Source organism: Dendroctonus ponderosae, unplaced genomic scaffold (genome assembly GCF_020466585.1).
Source record: "Dendroctonus ponderosae isolate FM_Combo_2020 unplaced genomic scaffold, Dpon_F_20191213v2 Dpon_F_20191213_3, whole genome shotgun sequence".
Lineage (NCBI taxonomy): Eukaryota > Metazoa > Arthropoda > Insecta > Coleoptera > Curculionidae > Dendroctonus > Dendroctonus ponderosae.
The window spans coordinates 4,580,880-4,596,432 of NW_026018508.1; the positions used below are offsets into that span (position 1 = coordinate 4,580,880).

The 15,553-nt window shown below is 31.2% G+C and overlaps 1 protein-coding gene across 9 annotated transcripts in view; it reads left to right on the forward strand.

The window, feature by feature from the left end:
- LOC109540278 (serine-rich adhesin for platelets) overlaps nt 1-15,553 on the forward strand; it is a 100,407-nt gene that overhangs the window by 57,725 nt on the left and 27,129 nt on the right. For 7 of the 9 annotated variants that reach the window (XM_019908586.2, XM_019908588.2, XM_019908592.2 and 4 more), the window contains one exon: nt 6,247-6,424. The exons of 1 other annotated variant lie outside the window; for it this stretch is intronic. In XM_019908586.2, the coding sequence (XP_019764145.1) occupies nt 6,247-6,424 (178 nt within the window). The remainder of the gene's footprint in view (nt 1-6,246; nt 6,425-15,553) is intronic. One more of the 9 variants, XM_019908587.2, reaches the window with a different exon arrangement.

Here is a 15,553-nt window from a genome sequence, read left to right on the forward strand (position 1 = left end):
GTTATCTATTTTTTATACCCCTAAGTGATATGGGTGCTGCCATAAACCCCTATCTTTTAATAGCTATATTAGTAATTCAATAAATTTAAAATAAAATAATAAAAAAATCTCAAGTAGGCAAACCGCCCACTCGAGATGAAAAAAAAACCCTAGGAATAATTTATATGACAATACAACGTTTGCCGGGTCAGCTAGTATATATATAGATGAAGGTAAAGGATTATTGGAAGTTGTTCGGAAGGATGTCAGAATATTGGGATAATAGTTTGAGCGCGATTTCCGGCTGTGGAACATTGTTTAAATAATTACAGAAAGTGCGAAAAACCGTTTTTTGTGCATAACTTTTGAACCGTTGATGCTATTTAAAAAAAGTTCAATACTTTTCAAGTAGTAAAAATGCCTATATGATTAACTAAATTGAAATCTGTTCATTGGTTTACTCAAAAATCGAAAAAAACCGCCGATTTGAGCGTTTTTATTTTCATTCTGTATAATTAATCTAGTTTTGCTCCAAAAAAATCGTACTACAACTTTTTAGAAGGTCTTTGCACACTTTATAAGTGGTATAAATTTTAGTTTGAAATATTCATAACTTTTTGTTCATTCCTATTTGTTATTAAAAAGAGGCTCTTTCCAGATTCTAAATAAGTTTTTTTGAGACGTGGGAGCGACTTCTTGAGGGTCTATTTTACTCGTAAAGAGTTATACTACGTCGTACAATAAAGGAAACGTTGATTAATTAAGGGTAAATTGTTTAAACATTAAGCTGAAAATCAGGAATTTTGCACGTTCGTCATTGACGGTGTTTTCATAAAGGTCGTTGATAAGCAATTTCACCCGCGGAACATCTGCAAGCGCGGCTCACACAAATTTCTGATTTTTAACTTAATGTTTAAACAATTTACCATTCAGTAATTTAAATTTTTCTTTATTGTACTTTGCAGTATAACTCTTCACGAGTAAAATACCGCCTTAGAGCAGTCTTTCCGACGTCTCAAGAACAACTTATTTAGCATCTGAAAATCCTTTTTTTAATAACAAATAGGAATGAACATTGGACAAAAAGTTATGAATATTTTAAGCAAAAATTTAGACCACTTATAAAGTATGACCTTCAAAAAAAGTTATAGTGAGATTTTTTGAATCAAAGCTAAATTAATTATAGATAATTTAAAATCGCGCTAAGATCGGCGGTCTTTTCGTTTTGTGAGTGAACAAATGAACGGATATTAATTTGGTTAGTCTCATATTGTGCGTATTTTTAATACTTGAAAAAATTAATAAACTTTTCTTCAAAAGCATCAAGAGTTCAAAATTATGCACAAAAATGGTTTTTTGCATTTTATTTAATTATTTAAACAATGTTCCACACCCGGAAACCGCACTAAAACTATTGTCCCAATATTCTGACATCCTTCCAAACAACATCCAATAATCTTTTACCTTCATCTATTTAGTGCCCGAGAAAAATCTAATCCGACTGGATTAAATATAGTCCAATAGTTTCAATATTATATTGAAGCAAGTAAAAAAATAAACAATTACCTACGTTTTCATATAGGCGTGATCGATGATAGTAAGAGAAATACGATTGTAATTATTTCCATGTATTCCTTAAACAAATGTAATTTAATAATAGGATGAAATATAAATGGATATATTTAACATATAGCAGAAAAATTTTAACTAACTCTTTAAGTATATTATATTATATTATTATACCTATATTGAGATAGTGATAAAAGTTACATTTAATATGGAAAGTACCATTGCCATTAGATGTAAAGTTGAAAGGATTTTTTTTGGTTTGGAATTATAACTGAAATAAGTTAGGGGTAACTCAGAGATTTTGTCAGACAAAACAACAAGTCACATGAAACAAAAACGTATAAAAAAAGATACGACAGTCCAAAGTTGAATTAACCAGATTATACTAGACCAGGTTCAGTAAACAAGCGATATTTTCGCAACAATAACTTAAATTTCGCAATAACATAAACTTCAGGACTCAGAAAAAAGTCTGCTATTCGTTGAATTAGTCCGATAAAAGTGGCAATAAAAAAATAAATTTCCGTTTTTGAGATTACGATAATAAAAGCATTGAAAATGTAATTTTAATTGCTTCGTAATAACACAACAATATTTTTGTCTACCTAGTACAAATGATTAAATCTTAAATATATATTATGTGCTTTAGATCGCAGCCAATTTTCTACACTATATATGCCCACTACATGCATGTGTCGTGATGTATATTACTTGCAACTTCACCGACAGTGAGTGGTTTTGCCACTGTTTATATATTTCTCAATTTATCAATTACAGTTTATTAACCTCCGGAACTACGTGATTGGTGATGGCCATGTTCAATAAATTAAATGCAGCAGTTGATTTAATTCTCAACTTATTAGAAGTACCAGCTATATCATTGACCGTAACAAGACGAAACTGACCTTGCGAGATGATAGGTTGGAAGTATTTTTGAACGCGAAATTTTACGTCCTACATTGATTAACAACATCTATGTCTACGAAATGAAGATTATTAGCTAACAATCTCGGTCGGTTTAGACTGAACTTTGAAGATAACGATTTATAATGCTGTAAGACTTTAAGGGTCATCAAGTGTTTCGTTTTCTAAACGTTGTTTGTTTCATTGTATGACATTATTTTACCATACTCAATGTGCATGATACTCACACATTGGTTTAGTTGACATTCCAATCTACTAATGTTAATTATCAGTCTCATTAGACGGAATTTGTATGGGTTCCAAAGTGTTATGCTATAGTTGTTGATGTATTTGAAACCACACCTACTCGAAATTATATTATATTGTTGTAATCCATTTAAAAAACAAAAGTTATATTGCGTTAAAAAGTTTTAGATTTAAGTCCACATTGCTAACCCTGTAAAATATTTTACATTGTATTGATATTTTGGTTTAGTAGAATTCTTAACGGATCTGTGGTGTATGGAAAGACGTATTTTTTGTATCTTTAACTGCGTTTTTTTGCTTCTACAATGAATTTTTAGATACTATGTTTTTTAGCAAAATTTTACTAAAATGGCAATAATCTGCCAACGTCGCAGGTAACAAAAAATAATTTACGGTGCTTGTGCAGCGATTCAAGCATTATTTTATGCTATTTACTACTATTTACTACTATATATACTATTTAAAAAAATACACTTTGATCTTGCCACGATGTCTTAGAAAATATATCTACATAATATATAAGGTGTTGAAGTTTCGAGTCGCTTTTAGGGTTATCAGACTATGAAGGCTTTCACGGTCGGTTAAATCACATTTAGGAATGTTTATTTAGGAATTTTAGGGTTATTTTGTAAGGAACACATACTGCATGTTTGCATTAACTCTGTTTTTTAACACCTTGTATGAATTTATTGAAAAACTGAGTTTTCCGCTCCTAATGATTCCTTGGCAAGTTTATGGAGATTGTTAAAACTAATTTAATATGAGAAAATATGGAGGTATTCTGGCGATTGCACGACAAACGGTTCGAATATATTAATAACTCATTGGAATTATAAGTAACTTTTGCGCACTTGCGGATCGTGTTTATGAGAAAAATGTTCTATTTTGGGTCATAAATTCAGTTAAGCACTCACAAGTGATAAGTACATATTTCCAACACTTATTTCTGGACACGGAACAAATTTCCTTCTTTGAGCAGTAAATTCAGAAAGCTTTTTACTAAACAGCTTATAGGATATAGATTATCATATAAGAAAGGAACGAGCAGGAATAAGCAGAAATTGTATTTTTAGAAATTTCTTTTAATTGCTCCAGTAATCTATGAGAAGAAATATCTATAATATAGAGAAGAAATACATTATTTTCTTTGGGTGACTCTATCATTAATCTGATCAAGAAACCGAAATTGTGATTTTGTAGTTGTAATCTAACATCTAATGTAAATAAATATTAAAATAATAAACTGAAGTTAATTTTAGTGCTAATTTTTAAGCAGTTTCACAGGATAATACAATACAAAATAAAATAATAATTTGAAAATACCAAATGCCAAAGCATCTAATCTATTCTAATCTAATCGGTGATTCGAAGCTCATAGATAAAATAACATGAACTTGAACTATTTAATATTTTTTTTCAAGAGCAGTTCAGAAGTAAATAGAACACCTAGTAATACTTATTTGAGGAACACCTATCAACTAAAAGCTTTCAACAATTATTTTGATTTCGTACTATTATAACTCCGAATAACATAATAATTTATTCCGTAGCCCATTTTTTGCCACTTTTTGCATATTACTTTATATATTATTTATTAATTTTAATCGATAACCTTTAGTATCCAATAGATTTCCTGCTAGATATAGGTCTAGTACCTATAGAATTTTTCATGCATACCCATACCGGTACATTCTCAAATACATACCATATTTTCATTAAACTGAATTGAAGTAAACAAACCGCCATGAATTGATAACATTTTTTTGCAACACATGCAAACAAAAATGGTTACACTTCAATTGACGCAACAATTTCAGTTTTCGAATAATTGGGTTTTTTTGATAGTTTAAATTTGAATTTGTATTGTTTTTATAGCTCCTGGAAGTACAATGCAAGGAAACACTCTTGTGACCCGAAATTTAATTTCAATAATTACTTAAAATAATATAAGCGCACGTACTTTGTGTGTTTATAATCGTGATATCACTAGAATTCCCTGATTAATTGAAACAATTTAAGCAAATTGAATGTAAAAAAGTTTTGTCGATATCGCATACGGACGATCACATCAACGTTTAAAATATTAGCTGATTGAATCGGGTATAATGACTGATTCACTCAAAGGAGATGCATATTTGTAATAAAGTGTGTATATATAATTAAACAAGGGTATGGTTTCATTCAACCCTTGAATATTAAATATGGCCAAGCGCTTTCGACAATTACGTCATCATCAGAACTGCTGGAAAACACAAAGAGTAGCGATTAGCACCCTTGGGGAGTCAAGAAGATGAATAAAATAAAATAAAAGGTAGAAACTTACTCGTCAAAACAAGCAATCCTTAAGAGTGTAGAACAAAGGCTAAAAGTGGTGAGGCGGTCAAAACACACCGGGAAACAACCTAACATGAACCGGACAAACAATTAAAATTCAAATTATAAATTACAAATTAAAACTTAAAAACTATAAATTAAAATAAAAAATCCTGGACTGGTCGAAATAAATAGTCAGGCGACCAGTCCAACACTGAGTAAATGTTCGTTATAGGAAATTCAAAAAACACGAAATTACGAGTGTCTTAAATGGAAGAAAAATATTATTGTAGATTCTTCCATTTACATGCGAAATACTGCTGGAATTCTCGTCAGTCAAAAAAGGAAAATTGTTTTAACCAAAAAACAAAATGTGGAAACAAAGGTAAAATGAACTAAGCAGCAAAACACAACAAACAAGCTTCCTTCCCTCCTTAGTGACTGATTACTTAAACAATCCTTTATGGAAAGTAGATGTTATTTTACGATTAGGGCCAAAAATACAAAACAATTTAATTAAATATGTAAATTGTTAACAGGCACCCCTATAATAGTAAGGGACAAAGTATTCGAAATTAGTTAAGTACGACGAACACGCAATACACAATATTTAACCAATAATTTTGCCATTTACAACGCCGAGTATAATTTTTTGCACAATAAAATGCAATTGTATTACATCTTCTTTATATTAGTAAAATTCGATCCAGTTTTAAATTCGAATTAGGTTTAAAAAAATGCATATAATTTATCTACTTTTGTAAATGTATTTCACAAATATGGAAATCACTATGGTCATATTTAATCAATTCCAAATCAGATACTTTTCAAAGTTAGTTGAATTAGTTCGGTTTACTCCATAATTGGACGTTTAATTCGAATTGTCTAATTCGACTATTCCCATAGCCACTACTCAATGTAGGGCGAATACCGTATCTTTCATTAGAAGCGTGATATTTCAAAGACTTAGCTGCAGGGTTTAGTTTGGTATTGTGGGCTCGTAAAAATCAGCATTTAAGTAAAAGTCCGAAACTGAAAATCTACAAGACTCCTTTGCATAAAACATAGCATTCGCTTGCACAAAACAGTCCTGATCCTTATCTTTCTGATCTCTAAATTATATTTTGGCAATAACGATTTTTATGAACGTTGATGTTTGAATTGTTCTGTATATTGTAAAACATTTGCTCAATGAGAATTATTTCGTTGATTCAGGATCATCTAAAATGACTCTTTGCACTCAATCTATGGTGGACTCTCCTCGATCTCAAAGGCGACCAGGACGACAACCAAGCGGCAAAAAACTGACTGGTAGAGATTTGTCTGGAAAACTGAGAACAGCCTACAGACGCAGCATTGATCCCTGTGAAAATTCCAACGATAGCGGGTTAGGGTAAGATTTTATTTGAAAGAGTGTCAGCTTGAAACGAAATTAAATTTTGAATATTCATGTGGTGGCTTTATTCTTTCAATTCCCAGATTCTCTCAATAAATCCTGAAAAGCGAAATAATTTTCTCAATTTATTCGCGAAAAATTAAGAGATGTTGTTTGTTGGGAGATTCTGAGTGTTAAATTCAACATTAGTCGTCCATACTTAATGTGAATGGTGATAATCTAACAGAAAATGCTATTTGCAAATAAATACAAATACGCCACTACTTTTACAATTTCGAACTTGTTACTATGTGCTTGAGAATGAGTGTTTGATTAATTTTTACTATTCGTTTAAGGTCTTGACATCACTTTATTTGCAATAAATATTTCCTTGATAACAGTTTACGAATATGTTTTACAGAGCAGTCAAATATAATACACCTTTTACGTATTCCCCGTTTGTTCCATTTATTTGAGTATTGTGACATTAGGATGTTTAATTTAATTTAAATATATAAAGATTCTCAGTGCAAATAGCTTTAATAATATAAAAGGCGCATTAAACATGCAATTCTTAAAACGGCCCTGCTACTCTGGATTCATAGTAATTTGCAACGTTCAGTAACTATCTCAATTGATTAGTTTTTCCGCCGAGTGTTTCATTGCTCAAAATTACTTTATTCCGTTACTTTAACTGCTATTAAAAGTACACGATATAAATTTTATTTTATGTAAATTGTTTTGCACTTATAAACACCTACATGAATGTAAAAGTCCAACTAAACTGCAATTAAAACACAACGCAAACAATTGGAAATTTTTGTAGCCTCGTAAAGTCTTCCAAAAAATGATTATTTTGATGTATCAATACCTCACCAAAAGTAAGTAATGGAAACACTTCTCCATTACCACAGTTGATTTGTACACGCCTTTTTATTTTTATTTTTGTATAAACCGAGAAATTCATTTTAGGTGACGCACTTTGTAGATTGAGACACTATTTGATCGTCGATTGTATCGTCACATTTCAAAATTCGGCTCAAATTTATTTTCCAATTTATTTATTTTTGATAACATACTATAATTTAATTTTCTTGTTCAAAGTATAATTTGTTAAATTAAATATAACCGTACCAAAATCGTCGTTGATCAATAACGGTTGTATTTTTTAAATGTGTGTGGTTGATCTGGTAAATAAAAACATTATCAGAACTAGTTGATTTCTTTAAATATATTTTCGCAAATCTCAACATCCGATTTGTTTTGAAAATTTGAGAAAATATCCAACATTTTTCCTACTTCATTACTCCTGCATTTAATTGAATCAGAATTGCAAACCTGAACTATTTAGAAGATTGCCATAAAAATACAGATTGTTTTCCTGCATTGTGTTAACTTGACCATTAATTAATCAAAATACCGAAACCTAAAATACATTTAAAATTGTTATGCTAACTAACCGACTCGTAATTATTTCTTCGAGATTTTCAGAACTGATTTTTTATAAAAATATTTTTTGTAGGTTTCTTGTTGATTTATTTGCTCTTCTTCTTTATTTTAGTCAAATGATTTAGTTGAGTTACCTGTGTCTATTTTTCAATGTTATCTGTCAGACATGAAAAATTCGAATGACTAAATACAGTTAGGCCCTAGTGTTTGCGCAGTATAATTTTAACAAAATATGGTTTTCGAATTACACACACACATTGAACGACGACGAAGGGACCCACTTTAATACTTTATTATTAATAATTTAATATCTATTAGAAGTTTTTTAGTTATCGATCTAGAGAATTTATCGAATCTCAAATTTAAGAATGAAATTTGAGTTCACATTATATTTAGGTATTTGAAATAAATTTGAAATTTGAACTTAATGCAATATTATTCGTAGTAAGGGTTGATCTAAACTTAGATGGAGCTAATAGGCCTTTATTTTTGGCGATACGAAACTTGTTATTTCTAAGTAAGACAGTATACTTGTTAAATTTTTGGTAGAATTTTTTAAAATAATTTACCAAATATTAGTAATTTTAGTTGCGATTTGAAATTGTTCTTTTTAAACCTTATTTTACTGTCGAAATTAGAGTTATTCAGCATATATGTACATAAGTAAACAAAAAAAAAACGAAAAATAAAGCTAAAGAAATTTGTTCAAGATTTTCCAATTGATAATAATTTCACTAATCAATAAGATAAAAATCAAAAAGATAAAAATCAAATTAAAACTCGTCGTCATTTGAAGCGTTACACATATCCACTTTATATTGTACTTTTACGATTTAAACACGAGTCTATTTATCAACATTTTTCTCGGCAATAATACAGACTGTCCTAATTTAAATGTTGTTATCTTTAATCTGCATTTCTCTTTTGTACTTCAATACGAAATTATACATTTCTAATTCCCATTAAGCTATGTTCGGCTGATTTCACACAATATTGACTTTAGAATGCATATATTGAAATAACTCGTTTGACAATAGTGTCTCGAGGATTACATTTTATGTTATTGTAATTACAAGAAAAATATATTATCTCAAAAATATTATATTTACTTCGCTACTGTTTGTCAGTCATCGTTTATCACCTCTTAAGTCGAGGTCACTGACTTTATCCAGTCAATGATACTAATGAATAGTTTTTTTATTTACCTTTGGGTGTTTGTGTATCATTAATGAGTGTGAATATGTAATTGAATCAACATTTTCGTACACAACCAAGGGCATTATATTTTCTAATTAGTTGTTTTTGTAAATTTTGTGAAACCTTGCCTAATCCTTAATCCAGTCTTATAAATTCAGGTAAGACCGGAACATTCTTATAAATCATAATTTTAGTTGTGAAAGTAAATAATTTAGTTTCTAGATCAGAAATATTTCAGTTCCAGATAGCAAGGTAAATAAATTTAAAATAAAGGGCTCGGCACGTATCTAAATTGCTCGACGTTGTTTAAAAAATATTGGTGTCAACTGGAAGGAATAGACCGTTTTATCAAAATTATCTCATTTTATGATTGCAGATTACTTAAGCCCTATTTCAATACAACATTGTAAACGCTATTTTAGAAAAGCTCAATCTTTTTTCGTATAGTTAAATGTGATTCTTTGAAAAACAAAAAATCGCATGCCAACCAATGTTATTTAGTTTTTGCTTAAAAATAATTGTGTGTACAAGTACAGCTTGTAAAATAATTTGTAGAAATATATGTGAATATAAGTCTGGTGAATATCGGATGGATCGAGTATATGTACATGCCTACATTTCTCAATTGAGCTTCAATTCGGCTCTTTCAATTTATCCGGTTTTGTATTGTTTTAATGTTTCTAAATTTCTTCTGAATTACTTTTTCTCTAATAAGTGTTCCCTTTTTTATGAACCCATTATAAATCACGGTCTGCTGAATTAACTGAGCAAATTGTGAACATAATGGATATTGAGTGGCGTTCCTGCCAGTTTAATTGATCATTATACGACTGCTGAATATTGGTTTCTTTATGTTTCTCCAAATCGTTCTGCTTTGAATCGTCTTTCGTATTTCTATGACAACCAGCAGAGACCTATAGAAATACTACACAAGAAATCCTCAACATAGAAAAACAAACTCCTACATGATTATTGATTTTCCTATTTCTTATATTAACTGATTTGTGGCTGTATATTGGTCATAAAATATATAGAAGTACCTCGATCTTGATCAAAGTTATACAGCGCGCAGTAAAACAAACTAACACCGTTTATATTGGCATGCCAATCGCAATATTTCGTTTATTGTCAGGGAATATCAGATTAAAAGTGAGTTTGATAAATGATTTTGCATCGATGAGTAAACGTATGCATGCCATCAAGATTATATTGCGTTTTTTAATAAATGTACTTGAACATCGGTTGCTTCTAAGAGGAAACCGCACATTTAGCCAAAACTTAGCACAAAATTATCAAAACTTAAATCTTCTTTTGAAAATACAACAATATTAAATTAATGTTTCCTTGTTCTGTTATATGACATATATTTTATCAGCGCCCATTATAATGTTGAGATTTTTACTAAAAGTTAATTAACATTAAATTTCCATTCACATATACGAACAACGACGAACGTTACGGATCATTTCCTTTAAAAATAAATCGAAGTTTAATATACCGCCTTCTAAAAATATAATTTTATTATTTTATTTATTGCTGTCGCTGAATGTGGTATTATGTGTAGGGAAACTGAAAACATTCATGACATAAATATCTATGTATAATAAAGCTTGGTGTTTTGTGTTGAACATTATTCACTTTAATTTCAAAATGTAGCTTTAAATTCTAATTATATTTATCGTATCAGCAAAAAATTTAAGAACCTTCAGTGTGGTAGAAATTCGTTTGAAGCCAGTTTATTTACTCATAGTCATAGTCATAAATACATGAACCAGTACAGGTCCATGTTATGGACAAGCAAGGTCGGTTTGGAACATTGGAACCTATTAGTTCTGATCAGCTGGGATTCATTTGCACAATTGGGTATTCCTGTCTGGTTATTCTCTCATTACTGGTAATCATGATTATTAACAACTTATGCTGATGGTGCTCTCCATTCGTCCATTGCTTACTTTGAGCAGAGTAAAATAAAGTCTGATCAGTCCGGCGGGTTTGTAAGCGTCCGCTGGGCATTCGTCCTTCTACGTTTCCTTCTGAAGTTCACGTTATTATCGTGTACAGAAAATCCCAGGATGCCTGCAAGATAAATGGAAACGAGTCTAGTCTGGAAGTTCAAGTATCCACTCTCTGTGTGTCTGTACTGTCGCGTCCATGGAATTTACAACTCTCGTGTCCAGCACAAATTGCATCAATTTTCTGTGCTGGCTTAATTGTCCAGGATTCAGCGCCACAACAAAAGATGTAGATAATCTACTGATTGAACTTTTCGCCATTCGTATTATTGTTCGGATGTCACTCGCTTAGATCTGTGTTAGAATATATGAGTCCAGCCAGGTACTATCTAAATGGATCAGCAATCAGCCGCAGATCGTTACACCGATCCAAAATCATTAATTTGCATTTCTCTGCGTTTATCTTAAAGCCATTGATATCTGCCAACTCAGTTTGGAAGGTCCGACATTTCCTCTTCTTATGCTACTAGTATCGTCGTATTGTCTGCATACGTCAGGTTTGTATTATATTTGCCCGCAGTTAATATTCCTGAATTCCATCCAACACCTTTCTCGTGATGTATTCTTCATAGATGTTAACGAGATCTGGAGAGACAATGCATCCCAGGCGAATGCTCTCTTCAAGTCTTAAGAATGCTGTCTTCAACAAGTCTTAAATTGCGAAGAGTGTCGGTTCTCTGTTGTTGGTTTTGCCATGTTCTGTTTGCCTCGTAATCGATTCTTATGGTACTAATGTGTGATCCATCACACTCGCCAAGAACCTGACATATTATTTTCCAGTTGAAGCAGTCAGAAGTCTTTTGGAGTTGACAAAAACAGATGGAATATTAAATTATCGGCATTTATCTATGAGTTGCAGTACGTTGAGAATCTGTTCTCTAGTCTAGTCCCCTTTTCGTTTACAAACACTGTTTGTCGATTCAGATACGTTTCTAACCGACACCGTTCACGCTTTCCTCCGCGTGGCCTGGCGAATAGATATTAATTCCAGAAACAATCTGGAAGTACATTTTTCCTTTCTTTTCCAATGTGAGTCACTTGCAAAATATGTATATACATTATACATAAACATGTTGATACATAAGCATCACAGGCAAAATGAACTCTAAACAGAGAGGTGTTGGAAAATTGGTCCAACTGTTATTTTCTCAAAGTAAGCAACAAGTTTGTTTGAAGTGTTACTATATTTTACTGTGTTGTTAGAACACAAAACTTCTGCACGTTAACAGACAGGTACACGTACAAGAACTATGTATTAAAATTGGCAAGAAAGATTTATAGTTTTTTATGGGGCACGGAAACATGAACTAATCCATCTCAAACATAACGAGAACCAGGACAATCCTAGAATGGACAAAATATTGCAGGGACTTTCAAGTTGAATTAATTCTTCATAAAACTCAGAATAAAACAAAGACTACAAAGTGGCATTCTCTTTTTTGTTTTAAATTTCCCACCGCTTTGCTCCCTGTATATACAGGATAGAACTTGGGCTTTTAGCGGTGTAGTTTAAAGATCAAAATAAATTATTTTTTTCCTATGAACAAGAGTGCAAAAATTCACCCCTCAAAACTAGACATCAAAAGTTGTCCAAAAAATCATATTAAAAATAAATGGTGATCATAGTTTTACATTGCCGATGTATAGATGTTTCGGGTCAATTTTTTGTTCCACAAGCTTAGTTCACTTTTGTTTTTGCACTTTTTTAAACCGCTTGCTGAAAAGTTACACATCCTCTCCATCGAAATTAGCACGAGGATCCTGCATTTCCACTGCTTTAATTTTTTTAGATGTTTGTAACTGAGATCTTCTGTTTGGTGGTATTTCGAGCACTGTGGTCTGGTATTAAATTGATGATCCATTGATTTCTGGTTCTAATACACGACATTTTGCACTTTACTCGTCGTTTTACATAACAGACATAAGTGCGATGTGTATAACACGTTATTTTGAACTAAGTACCTGTTACTTAAACATCATTATTGTATCTGGCGGTGGGAATAATGAACATTGTTTCCAACTTAATAGACACAAGAGTGATCAAATTAACCACTAAATTTGTCTGGAACCAATATGGATCATGTAAGATCATTTATAAAATGTTCGTTAAGCTTTATGTGGGCATAAGACCATCAAATACCCAGAATTGTGTATTTGGATTTAAACATGCATATTTAGTTATTAACACATATTTATCATTATTATTATTCTTATTGGTGACTGTTTACTTTTCATCAACTTTTGTAATGTAATCAAGAAAATTCCAGAAAATTAAATAACTTTACTAGAAACATATGCAAATGAAAATATGGATTATTTTGGGTTGGTTATTCAGCGTAAAAGGTATGATGGACATTAAGTCTGGTAATAAAATGCAAATTGAGAATTAGGAGAAAATTAAGCAGACGTATAATAGCCGGTTATTTTTGTGCTGCTTGTGTGGAATGCCAACAAACAACTTTCACGTCACACTTGCCGATAAATTTAACTTAACTCCTTCAGATATAACAGATCAGACATGGTACTTAGAGAACTATCTATTCACTTTCAGAAACTTTAAATGGGCTTTCAGAAACCAGCGTGTCTTCGAAAACTTCCAGTTTCAGGGGCCATGTTGAAACTGTTATTATTTTAATGTTAATTAAGTCAATCATTCAGTCATTTTATAATTTATTTTTCTATTTTACTTTTGGTACGTTAGTGCCCCACGTGTTCCAAAATTAAAACTGCTGTATAAAAGTTAACACAATTATCTAACAACTATCCATTACATAACTATCCATGAGAACTAAATCTCTCCATGCATAAAACTTGAACATTATTTCAAAGTGTAGACTTCTGTGGAATTTGTTTAAAAATAGTCGTTTTTGTGCATTTTAGTATTCCTCAATTCGACTTGATTATCATCCCCTTTTTAGTTTTGTTAAATAATCAAGACATAAATATGCATTCTTTCATTTTAAAAATATTAATCAACTTTCTTAAATATTATGGAGCGTACTGGTTACGGATGAGCGGAAATTTACGATTTCTTTCAAAATTCTGTAGTCCTGAAAGTGGCCGATTTATTTGAAAAAACAGAACAACAATCAAACTAAATGTTCAAAATGTGTGCCATTTAATGCGGTCAATAAACTCTTCGTGCATCTTGTTATTGTCGAAAATAGCTTTCTTTACCGCGCAAATGCCGCGAGTCCTATTGGGTTTAGGTCAGACCTATAGAATTCAATGGAGAATTCAAAATTCAGGTGCTTCCATTTAAAAAAATGAAGATATTAGTCGTAACTCATTTTGGGACCATCCTGTGTAATTAAATTTGGTATGAAAAATGGCATTTGCCAATAAAAAATGACGAGTCCTAGCTTTTTTACAGAAGACGAGACAGAAAAGAATTTAGACTTTAGTTCTGGGACCCACTCTATATGTCTGAAATTATTAAATAATACATTTATTTATTTCTGTCAATGATATTTTGTAACTGTGACGTTTTCTGAATTAAATTTAAAAAACGTAATAATTAAATGCAAGTCAACTTTATTATCAATTATCCCTTTCAGGATGTAGAGGGTTTGAATGTGTACCAAGTTTCATAAGTTTTTGTTTAATTGTTTAGGAAAAAATAATTTAAAATCATGTTGCCTGTTAAGATTTGAACAGGCATTTTTTCGCGTCTTAAGAAGGAGGATAATTATTAAAATTATCTTCATAAATTGTCTTTCTCTGTGTGCTCCGAAAATCGGACCACTTATTTTAAGAACACCTTGTATGTAATTTTATGCTGGGTTTTTGGAAACTTGTGTTATGACATTGAGGAAAATGTATTTAATGAGGAAAAGCCTTAACTTACTAAACAAAACTCGGTGATTTGCTTCAAAAAAGATTATACTTTGTTATTTTAAAGATTTGAATTCCTGCCTGAAAAGGTTTAAATGTAAAAAATCGTTGTCTGGAGACAAAGAGAGATCACAGAAAATCAATTCACAAAAATTAATTTGTTATGGTTGCGATTGCCAGCTCACTTGGTTCCATTTTTAAATATCACAACAAAGGTTGAAATTGTTTTCAAAGAACCAATGATAAACACTTTATGTTGGATTACGCTACCGACATGCGGAACGAATATTCACTTAATTTAAATCGGAAGCATTTCGGTTCGAGTTTTTTTTATAAAAGGAAAAACCTAATTAGTTTTACTTTGGAGTGTTTACAGAATTGCAGAGACATCGGTGTTGTTTTGTGGGGGCGCGTAGCACACGGACTGATGTGCATTCTGATTTTTGTTATAAATGAAACCTTGAGAACGTTCTTTAGTTCCTAATCACCCTAATCCGCAAAAGTTTATTTATGCTGCTGGATAGTAACAGCTTTATATGGCTCATGTTGGCAAAACATCACCAAGGGTAAAAGAAACTTATCATAGCAACAGGAAAGTATAGATCCATATACGAGATATATTGGCCTCCATTTGTATAAATGCGTAATCAAACAT